Below are 17,747 nucleotides of genomic sequence, written 5' to 3' on the forward strand. Positions count from 1 at the left end.
TTGTGGTTGTGGTGTTGGAATTGTTTTTTATTGTTATGCAAACAGTGCTCAAACATTGATTTCTATATAATCTATAGTTGTAGTGTTCCCTTTTCGTAGATTCAGTGTTCTATGGAGAGTTTTTGTTTTGTAGTGTTGTTATTGTAGAATTGTGTGGTTTGAGCGTTTTTGGGTTTAATTCTGTATTGCTATAGTTACAGTGTTGTAGGACTGTAGTGGTATATTTGTAGGGTGTTTGAAATTTTGATGTAGATGTAGAGCTACAACTACAACTGCTGATATAGGGCCTTATTTAGGTTGGCTGATGGGATACTCTGTTAAAGCGAGGCCAATAACCCATCCAATATGTGTGCTATAGGCTGTAATGCACTTGTAATACAAGGGAAGAGACATCCACCACATCTGTGATAGTATATTCCAGCTCTACACAGCCGGAGGTACCGACGGATAGAGCGAGGCCTCATTCATCTGAGCGGATGCCAGGTGGGGTGAGGCGAGACCCCCTACATTGAGGGGATTTGAGTACTACTCCACGAATACTCGGGAGTGCTTCAGAACCTGCACGCAAGTAGGTTCTGTATTTTTCTTTCTTTTTTGGATACTTGCACCATATAGCAGTAGCATGTTTAATCTGGTCCTGACGAAAGCCTGATTGGCATTCAATCGATAGGCTGAAACATGTAGACCAACTCTAGGACAATAGCAGTTATTCTTTCAAACTGCTTTTGCACTGTTTTTAGTTGCATCACTCGGTCAGTTATGAATAAAATGGTTGTACTGACCCAGTAGTTGTTTTTAACATTTGCACTCACTAACTTTGTTTTTCTGCACTGCTTCAACACCATCTATCACATCTAATTGTACTTTAGCGACATCATAGTAGACCCGGGGTCGTGAATTTCATTGCTTCCTCTGGTTTCATACACCACTTGGTTCTCCGCAACTGAAGTTGAGTGTATGGCTGAATCCTAAATGATGATATGCGCTACTTGTAGTGGCTGATGGGATTCAATATCAATGATACTGCTCACATCTGTGCTTCATTCCTAACTTAGGCGATGCTTATATAGAAAGTATTGGCTCCTGAATTTTGACCCTGGTTTCCGTTTGTTGATATTGCATTAAGATAAAGGGATTGGTAACCACAGGGTCGGTAAATAATTTTCCCTTTGACCCTCCTTTCAATATTTACTGTTGTTATAGCATATTCCAATTGCCTATTTCGAAATAAGGGTCATGGGGTTTATGTGTAGTAATGTATTTGTTGTTATTAGTTGCAGTGTTGTAGTTAACATGTAGTTTACACTGTGTGGTTGCTATGTTGTAGGTCAACAGTTGTGAAGTTGTGATATTGTAGTGCATTTGTATTGTATAGGTAGCAGTGTAGGTGGACAGTGTGGATTTAGTTTGCTGTAGTTGTAGAAGTAATGTTGGAAGGTTGTAATTATTATGTTAAAATCTTTTTACTGTAGCGTTGCAGTCTCTTGCTGTAGTAGTTAGAGCTGTTTTAGCATTGTAGTGCTGTAGTTTGTGTTGTTTTAAAACTATAGTCGTGATGCTGTAATGATGGCCGTAGGGGTGTTGTTCATGATGTTTGTGAAGCTTACAGTCCACATTGAGGAAAGTAGGGGCACGGGTGCACGGGTAGGGCAGGTGGAGCTGGGGAGGAGTGCTGGGGTTGGAGTTGAGTAATAAAATAAAATAAAAAAAAGACATACCTGTCGCTCCTATCCCGCTGACGCTACTGGCCGCATCGTTAGTTCTCTCGTCCAGCCTGGATGTAGAAAAGCCTCAAGGCACAGGTTCCCCACCCAATCCAGTTGCTGCTCTTGAGGCATGAGAGCAGTGCCAGGATTGGTCTGAGCGGCCTCGTTTGGCACTCAGACGGTGTCTTGGAGCCTGTGACATTTCTCCAACAGCTGGGTTGGAGAAACATATGTGTGCTTGTCTCTTTGACCGCCTAAGACTGCAGAGTCAAATAGACATGCGCACCTATAAGTGCACACTTCTCCTTCTCCCTGCCATGCCTGGCCCCGCCCTATACTTATTGCTTGGCATAGACAGCAATAAACAAAACAATAATAACCTTGTGTTATTATCATTTTATTTATCATCTGCTGGCTCTGGGCAAGGGGCCAATGCTCTTTCACCTTCATGGAGGAGCCGCCCCTGGTACCAGGGCCTGAAGGAGAAGTGTCTCAGTCAACTCTTTTCAGTGTTCAGCAGACTGGAGGATGCCCACAGATCAATCTTGTGCCAGATGAGGTTTTTCTACACAAATGTAAAAAGCTTTTAAAGGCTGATGGCTACTCTTCACCTTATATGTATTCATAGGCAATGGAAGTAGGTGTGAGGGTGTGCTGCAGCAACCCCAGGAATTACAATGCCGGGGTTCGGAAAGACAATTGTATTTTTCTTGTCACATTTGCTGTGTGTTCAGGGTCAAACGTCTTCTGACAAATTGCTGTTATGTTTTTTAACATGGAGATTTTGTGTTCACTTTTCATTTTCAGTCTACTAAGAGAGAGGGTTTTTATTAAGTGAACTATGTGACCATCTTGCTGGACTATAGGAAGCGTAAAAGTAAAAACTGTATGATGGCAATTTTTTCAAATACCAGAATTTCTAAATAATCCCCAGCAGTTAAGAAAGCACAAATTAAGCACTTTTTATGTAATTCTGAAGTGTGATGGAAGCAAACAGGAAACAGGCTGCCTCCCACCCCTCCTCTAAGCCAATCACAATGCTGCAATGGCAGTGTTGTGATTGGTTGGGACGTCGACCAGCCACACGCCTATGGGGAGCCCATTTTCTCCATGTAGACTGCATTGCAGCCTACATGAAGAAAGGGCAGAGTGCGCATGACTGGTTTGGTCGGCCAAACAGTCAGTGCCCTTAGCAGTGGGCAAGCCACTCCTTCCATGCCCTAGAGTAGACCCTCCCACCCCCAACCAAACACTTCTGCTTTCTCGCAGTGCGAGAAACAGAAACATAAAATGGTACTTTTGCCATCTTATGTTTCTTCTTCTCGCACTGCGAGAAAGCGGTTGGGTGACACTGCCGCCCCATGGTGATTCACAAAGAAATAGAGGAGCAGTGGGATCTAGATAATTTTAGAGAGCGCTATGCTTGCCATTACTGGCAACTTGAGGGACCGCCAAAAGGAGACTCATGACCGGAGTGACCGAAGCATCTTCCCCAAGTTACCCTCTTGTAGGTCCTGGAGATGATGGAAAATCTGAAATGTCCAAATACTTATGGGTACGATATAGCCCACAATATATCAGGTGAACAGGAGCAGGGGCGGAGTGGGCCATCAACCACCTGAAACACACAGGTTTTACCCCCTATTCACCCATAGGCCTGAGTACAAGCCAAACTCCTCAAGGAGTTGCAGCGCCCGAGGAATATCATGCTAACCGTTGTGCAGATAGATCAGCAGATCACCTGCGTAAAGAGAAATAATATGGCTTGTACTGCCCAGCACTATGACCCAGCTTGCGCCCTTCGCACAGAACCATTCCGCTAGTGGCTCAATGGGGAAAGCACACAACAGGGTCATTTCATGGAACACTTTGTAAGGGTCAGAGATCACCCGTCCTGTCTGGACCCTCACCATAGGAAGGGTGTACACTAGGCGCACCCACCGTATCCATCCAGCACCCAGCCCCATGCAGAGCATGGTGACCTTGAGGAAGTCCAACCACACTGTACCAAAGGTCTTTTCCAGGTACATTGACATAATCATACCATGAGGGTTGGCAGCCAGGTCTCGGTTATAAAGGACGGGATTGAGCTGATGGAGGTTAAGATAAGTATTGCAAGTTGATATAAACCTATTTTTATCCTGGAGGATCAGATCTTGCATATGGGGCAACAGTTGAGTGGTGAGTACTTTACTAAGAAGTGTAAAATAAGTATTTAGCATGGAAAAGGGCCGGAAATTCATGACCTCCACCTCTGGACAATCAGACTTGGGCAAGGGCACTACCAGGGTCTATCTAGTCAGGGCCTGTAGCAATCCAGCCTCATAAGCCTCCACATATACCTGTAGCAATCTCTGCACCAATAATTCTGCAAAGTTGCATAAAACTCTGAAGGGAGCCCGTTTGGGCCTGGAGATTTGCCCAATGTCATACCTTTAACAGCGCTTCAAATGTCCTAGACTGTAACCAGTTCACTCAGAGCCCCACCCACATGCGTGGGCAGGCTCCGAAGGACCAGGCTGTCCACAAATGGGCCAACCCTTGCTGGTAGGTCAGCCTCGAGAGGTCGATACAGGGATACAGAGTAGTCCCAAAACGTCCTGTTAACATCCCATGGTGAAAAAAGAGTCACCCCATTGGGGTTCAGCAGGTGGGTAAGAGGTGCAGGACAGCCGCCTCACCTGGAGGTGGCTACTCATGAACACCTCCTCAGGCTGACAGCCCCCGCTGAGCAGACAGGTAGTTGGGGCTTAGCAGGCAAGGAAGACTGACACTCCCCCAGGCTGATCCCCCTGTTCCATTACAGCCAGCGTAGCACACAGACTTTTCCAGTCGGCGCCACAGATTTCAATCAGGCAAGCCACCACAGATGGGGTAGAGAAACTTCAGGCAGAGTAACCCCAAAGCACACCTAGCCATAGTCACTTTGCAGAGGATGAAAGGACCCGGGATCTGACCAGATTGTGGTAGGATGTGTATAGGCTGCCACGGAGCTCCGGGCTCACGGGTCCACCATATCTGCCATCTTGACCACGCCCCAACCAGTGTTCTACTTAAGTTCACCTTCATAAAAAAATTGCCTGAAATGCTCAATAATCCCCACACAAAGCAAGTGTTTCTCTCTGTATGACAGCATACGTCTCCTCAGTTGATGTAAAGGATCTGCAAACAAAATTTACATTTCTGAGACAAGACTGCACCAACACCTTTGTTCACACTTTCTGCTTTACATCAAAACGAAAATGCTGAGTAAATCACATTTTTGAATGTTTGAAAAACACTAGCACATATTCTGACCACATAAACTCTGCATGCTTGTTAATCAACATTCTCAAAGGATATGTTCTGACAAACAGTTTTCACCAATATGGGGTAAAACTCCACTAACCCCAAAAATGGAAAAAGATCATCTGTGCTTTCCAGAGCTGGAGCATATGTATTTGCTTCCACTTTTTCCTACAGTTTGATACCTTCTTTACACATTTTGAGTCATAGGATGTCACACTTGACAAGGCAAAAATTATGTTTTGAGAACTCCAGATTTAAACGTCTGTCTTCCAAAGTACGCAGTATCATTCCATCAGGGATTTTATGCCCTTCCTTTTTACCTCCACCAGAATCACCAGGATAGCACCCTGTAAGAAGAGTACACCTTTGACATCATTAGTGAGTTCATGCATTCACCTCTGGAAGACCACCATGGCCAAACCAAAGGGCATGCATGTGAATTACCAACAAGACAACTCAAAAAAGCCTATCAAAAGCATACTATTGGGATGTAATAGAATCTAGTAAAATACTACTGGAAGGTCAAGTGTGCTAAATCCTGCTCGTTTGATCAGCAACACATCTTACTGATGTGGAGCAGGGAAACATACCTATAACAGCATTGTTTAAATCATGACGGTAAGCACTGATCCTGATCTCTCCATTTGACCTTCTGAGGCTAACCAATGGAGCCAAGCAGACTCGATCTGTTCTATTGTACCGGAAGCTGTTAATTTCTCTAACTCCTACTCCACTTCATCGCTACTCTTAATCGGGATGTATCTTGCTTTGTGGACCTTAGGTTTTGCATTACCCTCAATCTAATCTGTGCAAACCCATGTAGTCTCTCATTTTTGCCACTGAACTCCCTTGGACATTACCTCAATATTTCTTATCCCATTTCTTCTTCCTCACCTACCACCAGCAACTGTTCCTTACTATTCTGTCTAAAAGGATGTGGAGATTCCTCCGATTTCTCCAGTTTCACATCGAAGGTCCACTCTTAGCCCTATACAGTTTTTCTTGTGTAAAACTATTCTTAAATTTGAACGTGAATGTGTGACAATCAATCTTCTTAATAGGTTTACCATTTTATACCACATCATTTACACCACTAAAAGCAACAGACTTGCCAATTTGTTTCTGTCTCTTTCTGCTACACTTTTGCAGCAACAATTTGTTCATATTCCGAACCCCCACTGGCTGTGCATAAACCATCGTCAGCCTCTATTAATTTTACATTATGTTTTATTATCTTGTTTTCCTGCTTCCTTTTGCATAGTAACCCATGCATTTACATATGTCACACCTTTGTTTGATAGCCAGTCATGACTTATCTAAATCAAAATCTCTATTCTCACTAGATTTATCTTTGTTCCAAACCTTCCAGGCACCCCTACTTACTTTACCCATTGAGTCGCAGATAGACTCTTTGCCTTCTTTCTTGATTGCTTTTGCACAGTGAATCGACACTTCTGCTTTCCTAACCAATGTAATCATGTCCTTCAATGGGACATTTCCTTTGATCCAAAGTCTCTCCCCTATGTTGGGGTTATTAGTGTGCATAATTATTTGATCTCCAATTAATTCATCATTTAAATTCTCAAACCTAAAATACAGCCATAAATTCCTGACACTAGACACATAATCATCAGTTGCTTCCTCCTTCCCTTGCTTCCTATTGAAGGGCATATAACTGTTAAGTCACTATGCAGACTTTATGAGCTAAATACGCAACTATGTCAGCTATGACCCCTTTTCCAGCTCCCCTTTCTTCTTTAGGCATCTGTTAATAACGTTTTTTGTCCTTCTCATCTAAGTTAAAATAGAATAGTCTTCTTTTCTTTAGCAGTGTTAATCCTTCTTCTTCAAAACTCAAAATGTAATTCATAAAATATTTTTTTATTTTCCTCTCCTGACATACTTGGATCCCCAGGAACAGAGAAGCTTGAAGAGGAGTTAATGTTATATTTTACATCATCCTTGATGCTTTTGAATGGAGAAATTACACTGAATGCTGTTATCAGGATGCACAGTACTCCTATCACCAAGACAGTATTATCCCCTTCAGAACGATGATGTAAATAGGTAATGTGCACCATTCTTGTCAAATACAGATGAATACCTCCTGGAAATCCCCTGCAGTTCATGATCGGCCTAGAGCACCTCGTCCAATTACATGTGAACACAGTTACATTTCTGTGATTCACACTGCTCATGAAGATTGTTTATATTAGGCCCTTGCAAATTTTAATTATGCTGGCGTAATTTAAATAAATTTGAGAATTTCATGTTACACTTATAGAAATATCCCAATATTCTGCCAGTTCGCAGTTGGGTGATTATGCCACGTTCGGGGTAAAAATATATATGGCACAGGTGCAACATAATGAATAGGAGAGTGAGTGGGTTTTCTTTGCAGCAGTTGTGCTTTTTGGTAACCCTTGGTGGAAAACTATGCTACGCTCGCAGAGTTGCGTAGGGAGCGCAATTAGGCGCTACGCGAATCGCACGTAGCACAGTGCCAAAATGCGTAGCGTAGCAGGCATTTTTTGCTCGTTTGCCGTCCTCAACGTCAAGTTGGTGACCGTGAGAGAGCAAAATCAACATCCCGGTGAGACTTTTTCCTCGTTCGCAATCGGCAACATCAAGTTGCCGGTCTCGAGTGTGGAAAATAAACCTCCCGGCAAGATTCTCAAAGCGGGAAGGTCAGGTTTCTCATTGCGAGTGGTCACGTATGCTCGCGACCGCTCGCGATGAGAAACTACCAGTCCGTGTTGAGAAAGCTGCCGCTCGAGTACAAATCTACTCGAGCGGAAGAAAACGACCGCTTGCACTTTGCATGATGCCGTTCGCAATGATTGCACAGTGCGGACAAGCATCCGGCGCTGTGCAATCAATGCAAACAGCATTTCCCTACCGCACTACGCAGTTCGCGTAGCTACGCGTAGCGCAACGTAGTGTAAAGTGCACTTCGTGTAGCGTAGCACGACTACGTGAACTATGCCCAGGGTTACTTTTTGGTCTATTTTCAATAGTGAATTGCGCCCTTGTGTCAAAAATGTACATAAGGATACATTTTTCACTAAAATATAGTATTGAATAGCAGAATTGCATTAGGTGTAAATATGCATAATGTTGTGCAATTTTCCTAAAACTTTATATAATTATGTGACGCAAATTGCGCAAATCTTACACATACCACTTTATTTCAATTCATTTTTAGTTTGTGCACCAAAATATAATTATCTCACCAAAATAATTAGACACGTGTTGCTTTGTTACATGAATTGCTGCCTAACAGCAATCTGACCCACTCTTAAGCCGCTGATTACTAATGGCTCTCGATAGAGTGTTTTCTGCCGCTGCCAAAATGGTGGCATGAGCAGTCAACACTTGGCATTGAGCGTTCCTGTCACCTCACAATCCAGAAGCAAAGAATTCCGGTCATCTCTCGATATGTTGCAAGTGCGGCATTCTCCTTCATGCTCTTGCATTCCTTCCTCATGCTTGTTGCCAGAAAACGTACCATGCATCTTCCTTCCCTGTAATAATTTCAGCTAAGGTACCTTGTGCTACCCTCGCATTAGTAGGCAATGGTTCCTGGACTAATTCTTACTTGACGCTGAACGTGAGACACTCTGCTCTAGATCCAGCAGTTCATACTTGGTATCTCCTCCAATACAATCCGAAGTCCTTTAATTTATTTAATCTGAGGCTAACAGACATAGCAATTCCGTTTGGCTTCAAGTTGATACTCCTGGAAGGATTGAGTGACTCACTGGTGTGCCTCCAGACATTTGTTGCCAAAATTGCAGTAAAGCTAAACAAAGAAGATGAATGAAGGAAATAGGTTTAATAGATCCAACCCTCCATCCCTCGGTCAGTTAGCCCAACAGCATCTGCTTAACCTGGAATGTAATATCATCGCATATCATAATAGATGTGATCGGGATTAAGGTGACACATTTAAGGTGGAAGAGCATACCTATGAGTAAAGGTGGACATATGCTATACTACATGAGTACTACAAAGTTTCACTCCATAATCTTACCAGGACCCAGGATACTACAATCCCTGATGTCTAACGACGCAAAGGGTCAATTTGATGGTGCTACCACTGATATTGGTCTAAAAATGTATGTATTTCGATGAAACAGCAACAATGACCCTTAAAGGATAAGGGCTAAAGTAGAGATGCCATATAATTTCATGCCATGAGGATGTCAAATAATTAGTTCCGGGATATATTTAACTAAATGGGAACATCCTCAGCTTCAGTTGTATGTCATGATATAGACTATCACTACATTATGCAACTACTACTTTGAAGCTACAGTATCAACCAGTTACATATATGATGTAATGAGCCAGTAAATAAGCTAACTATGCTGAGAGCAGAACTTCATCAGCCCTTTGCCTGATCCTGGTACTATCTCTGATTCTAACCTTTCCTTAATCTTAAAGCGTGTTCTACCATTTAAGTTTACCTTAATCGTCTGCCTCAACATAACCACAAACATAAACCTATGCCTAAGGCTAACCCTATGCCTAGCCCAGGGCTTTACCCTAACCCTAACGCTAAACCGACAACAAGCCTAACCTTAAATCTACCCTGAACCATAACCCTAAACTTTAGCATTAACCTAACTATAAATAAAAGTAATCGAAGAAGTTAGCCTAATCACAAATTTACGCAACACCTTAAGCGTAACTGAACACTTTACCTAAACCTTAACTCTAAACCTAAACATACACCTCAACTCAACCGTAAAGATAATCCTGAATCTAATCCTACCAAAATCCTCACCCTAAACCTAACCCTAACCCTAGCTATAAACACACATCAACAGTCCTAAACATAATCCTCAATCTTAACCTAACCCTTAAACTAGCTCTAATTATAATCGTAGACATAACCATAAACCTAACACTAAACCACAACCTACTCTTTAACTAATGACGCCAACATGCCAGTGAAGTTTGTTTTCTTCACCTGTGTTTTTTTATTCCCTGGCAGAGTGCAACTGCAATGAACATTCTGAAAAGTGCCATTTTGATATGGATGTGTACCAGGCTAACTATGGCCTCAGCGGTGGAGTGTGTGATGACTGCCAGCACAATACATTTGGGCGACACTGTGAAAAGTGCAAACCTTTCTTTTACCATGATCCACTGCGTGACATTTCCGACCCGTATGCATGTGTTCGTAAGTATTCATCATTGTAATGTTCACATAAAGCATACACTGTTTTATTTTAGACGATGCTTGTCAGTCCTAATAGGTGTGGTACGACTGTGTGCTGGGAATGCAGAGTGATGTTAAGCTTAAGCACGCCACATAGACTACTGCAGGAAGATTTGTTAACGTATAATGGGGTTGCAAGTGATTTCGGCTACTCTCTGAAGGTTTATGTATATGTGTATTCTGGAATGAACATAGATGTGCAAATACCACAACATGTATAGATGTGCAGATTGTAATATGCTATTTATTACCATTGTGGAGTGTGGGGTGGGCCATGACTCATGAGAGCCGAAGCTTTGAGTGGGTCATGAACAGGGCTGGACTGGCTGTAGCGTGCACCGGGCGTTTCCCCAGTAGGCCAGAGGGTGGGTGCCGATTTTGTACACGTGGGAGCCCGCCGGTTTTGTTACTGGGGGCCGGTTTTGCAGCAGTGTTGCAATATCGGCCCCCTGGAAAAAAAGTGGGGGCAGTGCTTCTCATTAGCACACCCCTCCCAGCCCCCACTCCCAATCCAACCGTGCTCATGATTGTCCTTGCTTTCCCTCTTGAATGGTAATAAATAGCATAATATTTGATACAAATCTCCATGGATTGCTTAGCCTTGAGTATTACTTAAAAACGTAATTAACCAAATTCAAGATACAAGGGGTTACATTTGTACTGAGAACGAGGGGCCCGATTCACAGAACTAACGTAAGACAAAATTCTAAACTTACTACCATTTTGGTATTCACAGAAGGCACTTACTCATTTTCGTATTCACAGAAGGCACTTAAAAGTGCCTTCTGTGAATACCAAAATGAGTAAGTGCCTTCTGTGAATACCAAAATGAGTAAATGGTCGTAAGTTTAGGATTTTGTCTTAAGTTAGTTCTGTGAATCGGGCCCTAAAATCGGATTGAAAAAGCCTGATTGTTAGCAGAATTGTTTTCCTCTGCAAATTGACTGCAGCATGCCACCTGGGAAGCAATGCAATTTGTTTTCCTGCGTCATTTTTTCCACACTTTATGAATAAATGTGTGAATCTATGAATAGTACAACACTTATTCTAAATGATGTGTTATTGGGCCGCATTTCTTTCTTGTAAACTAACATTTATAACACACTGTGGTGCATCAATAGCATATTCATCGTAGGTGCATTCACATAGGTCAAAAGCCCAACGGGCTCAAAAAACGTAGAAAGAATTTTGGGGCATATTATCAAGCCAGGCGATAAAATTATCGCCGCTTTAGCGGCAGAAAACTACCGCTAAAACGGCGATATGGGCTTGATAATATGCTCTATGGAATTCCAATTGAAGCTCAGGTTAGATGTCCTTCACATCTAACATGGGCTTCAATTGGAATTCCATAGAGCATATTATCAAGCCCATTATCGCCGTTTTAGCGGCAGTTTTCTGCCACTAAAGCGGCGATAATGAAAATTTTCCTAGCTATCGTAACGGAAAGTTTCAATTCTATTAAGGACTCGGAGGCGAGGATTATGCCTTCTTTCTCCACTTTATTCTCATCAGCAGCACAGAAAGAACAACAAAGACTACGTTTCCCATGAGACATCGGGAAAAAACAGTAGTCAACAACAACGTGGTAACAACCAATCAAAACGATTAAGAGTGTCCAATCAGAGCTTCTCCTGTAGATATAGTCCCTTGTTAGTGTCCAGATCTCCTCTTTCGGAGCGCGAAGACAGCCCAGCACTCAACTTCAGGCATCCTGTTTGTGGGTATCAGAACCTGCAACAAACAAGGCAGTATTACCAAGGGGAAAACACAACCCTAGGTGGCAGATCAGAAAATGGAACGGAATCTTTAGGGCATAACGAGCAAGTCTCATCAATATAACATGAATGGAAAAAATTTTACTTACATCTGTACGGGGAGGGATCTCCTCTGAGAATCGGGCGGGATAATCCTCGCCTCCGAGTCCTTAATAGAATTGAAACTTTCCGTTACGATAGCTAGGAAAATTTTCATTCTATGTCAGGACTGGAGGCGAGGATTATGCTTGTTTAAAGCTTGCCCACAACCAACTGAGCCATATTGATTATTGGCTTGAAGTAGAACCTCTTAAAGGTGGAATCCGAGGACCAGTCCGCTGCGTTCAGAATGTCCTCCAGGCGGGCCCCTAGGCCAAACGCCTTCGAGGCCATCGCTCCCCTTGCGGAGTGTGCCCCAAAATGTCGGAGACTAATGCCCGCCTCCTGCATCACCCAACGCACCCATCTCGCGATGGTGGGCGAAGAAACCGCCTTAAAGGGTTTCCTGAGCGCAATAAGCAGCTGTCGCTCCCCCGGAGGGCGATACTCCTCCGTCATTTCCTCATAGGCCTTGAGACAGCGGACCACACAAAGTTTCGGTGAATCCGGAAATGCCGGGTAAGAGACGACTCTTGTATGGCACTTCGTTCGGCGAGAGAGGGTAAAAGTCACTCCCTCCGGAGTGAACATCCGACCTGAGATATCCAGAGCGCGCACATCCGACTCTCTGCGGCAAGAGATTAAGCAAAGAAGCATCGCCAGCTTCGCAGACAACTCCTTGCGGGATAAAAACCGATTGGGTTGCCAAGACAAGAAGAGATTCAAGACCTGATTAACATCCCACAGAGCCGAGTATCGCGGCTCCGGGGGCAGGGAAAGCCGAATGCCCCGCAGGAGTCTGCAAACCAAGGGGTGTTCGCCCACCGCCGAACCGCCCACTGGGACGTGACCCGAGGAAATGGCTGATCTGAAAGAGTTGATAGACCGGTACGCCAGACCATTGGAGGCCAAATGAGCCAGGAAGTTTACAACGTGGACCACATCTGCGCCCACGGGATCGTAATCCCGTCGCAAACACCAACGGGACCATCTGCCCCACGCAGACTTGTATCGTTTAACGGTGCTATCGGCCCAGGCTTTGGCGATGAGCTCTTCAGCCGACCGCGAAAGTCCCGGGGCTTGCCATCTACCCCTGAAATCCTCCACGCCATGAGCCACAACGAGCTCGTTAATATCAGAGGATGAGGAGCACCGTACGGATCCTTGAGGAGACCCGGGGTCCGGGGGAGTAGGATTGGAAAATCCCAGGAAAGTTCCAGCAGAACTGGAAACCATACTTGAGACCTCCACAGAGGTGTGATGAGAACCAAGTCCGCCTGCTGTCTGCGAACCTGAGCCGTCACCCGGGTAATCATCGCAAAGGGAGGGAACGCGTAACCGTGATCCATACTCCAATCCTGGAGAAACGCATCCGTGGCCGCTGCCCGGGGGTCGGGCCTCCAGCTGAAAAACTTCGGAAGCTGGTGATCTAGGCGGGATGCAAAAAGATCCACTGTAAACGGACCCCAAAGATCGCTGAGGGAGGCAAATACCGAGGGATCCAACTTCCAGAGGCTGGAGTCTCGGAAGTGACGAGATTGATAATCGGCCTCCACATTGTCCCGGCCCGGTAGATACTCCGCTGTGACAGATACTTGACTGTCTAGGCAATACTGCCAGAAGCTCGCCGCCAAGTCTGAGAGGGCTTTCGACTTGGTGCCCCCGAGATGATTGATATAACGGACCGCTGACACATTGTCCATTTTCAAAAGTACGCAAGACTGCACTGAGTCCTTGGTCCAACATTTCACTGCAAACGAGCCGGCCAGAAGCTCGAGACAGTTTATATGTAATTTGCGTTCGGCGGGAGACCACAAGCCTCCTGTGGAAAGCTCCCCGCAACGTGCGCCCCAACCCAGCTTGCTGGCGTCGGACTCGATGACCAAATCCGGCACTGAACCGTAAATGGCCCTGCCATTCCATGCCTCCATGTGTGATAGCCACCACTGGATTTCGTTCCGAGCCTCGTCGGACAGGCGAACCTTGTGGGAGTATGGAAACCCCCTCCGAAGAAAGTACGCCTTGAGGCGTTGAAGGGCCCTGTAGTGGAGCGGGCCCGGAAATATCGCCTGAATAGAAGCCGACAGCAGGCCCACGACCCGGGCCAGCTGGCGGAGGGACACGCGCTGTCGAGCCAGAACGCGACGCAGCTCGTGGCGGATCTTCGCAAGTTTCCTGGACGGCAGACTGAGAGTGGATGACACGGAGTCGACGACGAACCCCAAAAAGGTGACCGACTGAGCGGGATGGAGAAGGGATTTCTTCACATTGATCACGAACCCGAGGTCCTGCAGCAAGGACACTGTCATTTGTAACTGATTGGCTAAAAGGATGGGACAGGGAGCCATCAAGAGTAGGTCGTCTAAATAGACGATCAATCTGACTCCGCGAGCTCTCAGGAACTCCACCACTGGTTTGAGCACTTTTGTGAAGCACCAGGGAGCGGAAGACAGCCCGAAAGGGAGTGACGAAAACTCGTAAATCCGGTGACGCCATTCGAACTGAAGGAAACGGCGGTGAGGCCGAAAAATAGGAATCACCAGGTAGGCGTCCTTCAAATCCAAACGAACCATCCAGTCGTGAGGACGGAGAACGTCCCGCAGGAGATGAATACCCTCCATCTTGAAATGGCGGTAAACTAACCACCCGTTGAACTCGCTGAGGTTTATGACTGGACGTTTGCCTCCATCCGACTTGTCCACTAAAAAGAGGTTGCTGATGAAACCGCGCGGGTGACGCGTCGCTGGCGAGATGGCCCCCTTGCGAAGCAAGGAAGCCACATCCTCGTCTACTAGCTGAGCATCGTGACCTGAAAACTGAATAGGGCGAGGGGGAACCCGTTGCATAGGCTGTCCAAAGTACTCTATGTGAAACCCCCTTATCGTCTGAAGAACCCAGGCATCGCGGGTGAGCTGTGACCATGCCCCGTAACAACTTGCCAGACGCCCCCCTATTCTTTGAGGGGAAAAAGGGATAACACTCACCGGAGTTTGAATTGGAGGTTCCTCCTCTGTGACCTCTGCCTTTGCCGCGGCGTCCTGTCGTGGGGTAGAAGTTTCCAAACTTCGACTGATCCTGATACTGACCGGAGCCTCTTTGGTTGTTTTAGTGACCTTGGCGACCGGTCGAGCGGCCCCTCCCTCGACCGGCCCCGCGAAAAACACGTGGGAACACTTTTTTAATAGTGGACTGCGCCCTGTCCAGTGACGTGAAGGTATTCACGAACTTGCCTAATTCCTTAATGAAAGGTTCACCAAAGAGACCTCCTTGGGCGACTGCCCCTGCTTCCGAATCCGCTAAGTCGCCAAGTTTCGGGTCAATCTTAATTAAAAGGGACCTCCTCCGCTCGGTAGAGAGGGCACAGTTGGCGTTGCCTAAGAAGACCACCACCCGCTGAGCCCAACCCGAGAGGGTTTCGGGGGAAATCATCGATCCCGAAGCTTTCGCTTCCTCCGCCATGTCGAGGATTTTTGTGGCGGGACCCAACACGTCCAAGAGCTTATCTTGGCATGCTCTCCAAGACCTGTCGATGCCCTTCTTAGGGTCTCGAATAAATTTTTGGAGGAATGTCAACATCCTTGGATCAATGTCCGGGGTCAGGGCTACCTTCCCCTTCAGCGAGGGGCGAGGACACTCCGCTCGAAGACAACTGCGGGCCTCCTTTTCAAGTGGGCGCCTGATATGCTCCGCGACGTAAGTCGCTACCTTGTCAGCTGGAACCCAGTCTGAAGAGCGAGGGTGAACAATATCATTAGGGTCCAACATGTCAGAAGGAGTAGGAGGAGGTTGTAAGTTAGAGGGCCCCAAAGGGGTCTGTGAGGGCCGGGTCGGGAGCCACGACCTGGACGGGCTGGCATCGGGATCCCCAGAAGGACCTGGAGGCGAAGAGGGGGGATCGAGGTTAGGAGCTAGCGAATCGCCCGCACCCCCCAAAGGTTGGCTATCAATGAAGGCCCGCTTGTGGCGCTCAAAAGCGTCCACGTCTACCCCGGGGGCCCGGGGGCGTTTGGGAGGGGGAGGCCCCTGGAGTTCCTGGGTAGTAGAAGGCAGGGACGATCGACGCTCAAGTCGCAAAAATGCCTGTTCTATTTTTTGCGTCAGCCTGTCCTCCAAAGGAGATATGGCCTGGTCCACCGCCCTGTAAATAGAGGTGTCAACCGCCTCATAAAAGGCATCGCCCCACGGCATATCTGCTAGAGGATCCTCCTCTTCCTCTTGGTAATCCCCGTAAAACTCCATTATGGGGGAAAAGGGCGAAAGACTTTTGCGCTGCACTCGCAAGAAGTATTATTACAACTGGGTGTCAGTTGACAGATTTAAACGTGGTAGAACCACACTATATTTTTTAATGCAGGGTGACTAGCCCTGAGGGGACATAAGCTGGCAGAAGCAAATCAAATCGAGTAGTGCAGAAGACTGGGCTGGAAACGTCCCCAAGGTACGCCTAACGGCGAGTACAAGACCTCCTGGGAGGCGTCAGCACTAATGTGCGAAATACCAGACTCGTGTTCCCCGTTATTAACGCAAACGCGGGAACCGAGCGTCACAAATGCAAGTAATTGGCCCGCGAGCTGAAAACTGAAGCTCGCGAGGCCGGTACAGACCACAGTCGGCGTTCCTTCTCAGCCCAGAGCTCCGGAGGCACCTAAACGCGCGCGCGTCTCTGGAAACCATGAAAACCAGCGACGCGTCGCGTTCAGTCACCGCCTCTCGCGCCCTCAGGCGGCGGGAGGACCAGAGCGCGCCAGCGGAGCCGCGTAGGAGTGGGAGACGACTCTCACTCCCGCGGCCCAAGACGAGACGAAATTCGTCACAAAAACACACCCCCTACCATAACGACGGGGAAAATAAAATCATTTACACCATAACGGCGAAAAACACAATGAAGAAGAAACGCGTCTACTGCAAAATATCATAAACGTAACCATACACTCTCAACTGGAGCGAAACAACAGGTATGAAAATACATGTATGAAATAACCAGTATGAATAACAAGTAAGAAGTTTTTTCACAAGCCCCCCAAACAGCATAACCCTGAGGGACTTAACTGGCTGCGCAGCAGCGAAGAAAGAGGAGATCTGGACACTAACAAGGGACTATATCTACAGGAGAAGCTCTGATTGGACACTCTTAATCGTTTTGATTGGTTGTTACCACGTTGTTGTTGACTACTGTTTTTTCCCGATGTCTCATGGGAAACGTAGTCTTTGTTGTTCTTTCTGTGCTGCTGATGAGAATAAAGTGGAGAAAGAAGGCATAATCCTCGCCTCCAGTCCTGACATAGAATTTTATCGCCTGGCTTGATAATATGCCCCTAAAATCGGGAACCAATTTAAGTTAATTTCTCCGATGCCGCGCAATTTTGTGACGACGTTTTCTCCGAAGATCACCCAAAAAATTAGAGTTGAGCCCATTGCAAATGTACAAGTTTGTGCCAGTCACTCGGTGCAAATGTCACTTCAAGACAGGTGCAATCTTGTTCAGTAGTTATTCATTTTATGTGATCTGACCCTAACCTGAAAGTCAGCTCCCCAGAACTAGATGGTCATCTGGGTTTGAAGTGGCATGAGAGGATGACCATAGAGCAGAAACAGGGAATAGATAGTCGCACATAAGGAGAACAAAGCGAAACACTCTAGAGGCATCTGTCAAAACATGGCAGGTTTCTA

At 46.1% G+C, this 17,747-nt stretch overlaps 1 protein-coding gene across 2 annotated transcripts in view; it reads left to right on the forward strand.

Annotated features, from left to right (window-relative positions):
• LAMB4 (laminin subunit beta 4) overlaps window positions 1-17,747 on the forward strand; it is a 572,267-nt gene that overhangs the window by 213,958 nt on the left and 340,562 nt on the right. For both annotated transcript variants that reach the window (XM_085654108.1, XM_085654109.1), the window contains exon 10: window positions 9,994-10,182. In XM_085654108.1, the coding sequence (XP_085510234.1) occupies window positions 9,994-10,182 (189 nt within the window). The remainder of the gene's footprint in view (window positions 1-9,993; window positions 10,183-17,747) is intronic.

Source organism: Triturus cristatus, chromosome 4_1 (genome assembly GCF_964204655.1).
Source record: "Triturus cristatus chromosome 4_1, aTriCri1.1, whole genome shotgun sequence".
Classification (NCBI taxonomy): Eukaryota; Metazoa; Chordata; class Amphibia; order Caudata; family Salamandridae; genus Triturus; species Triturus cristatus.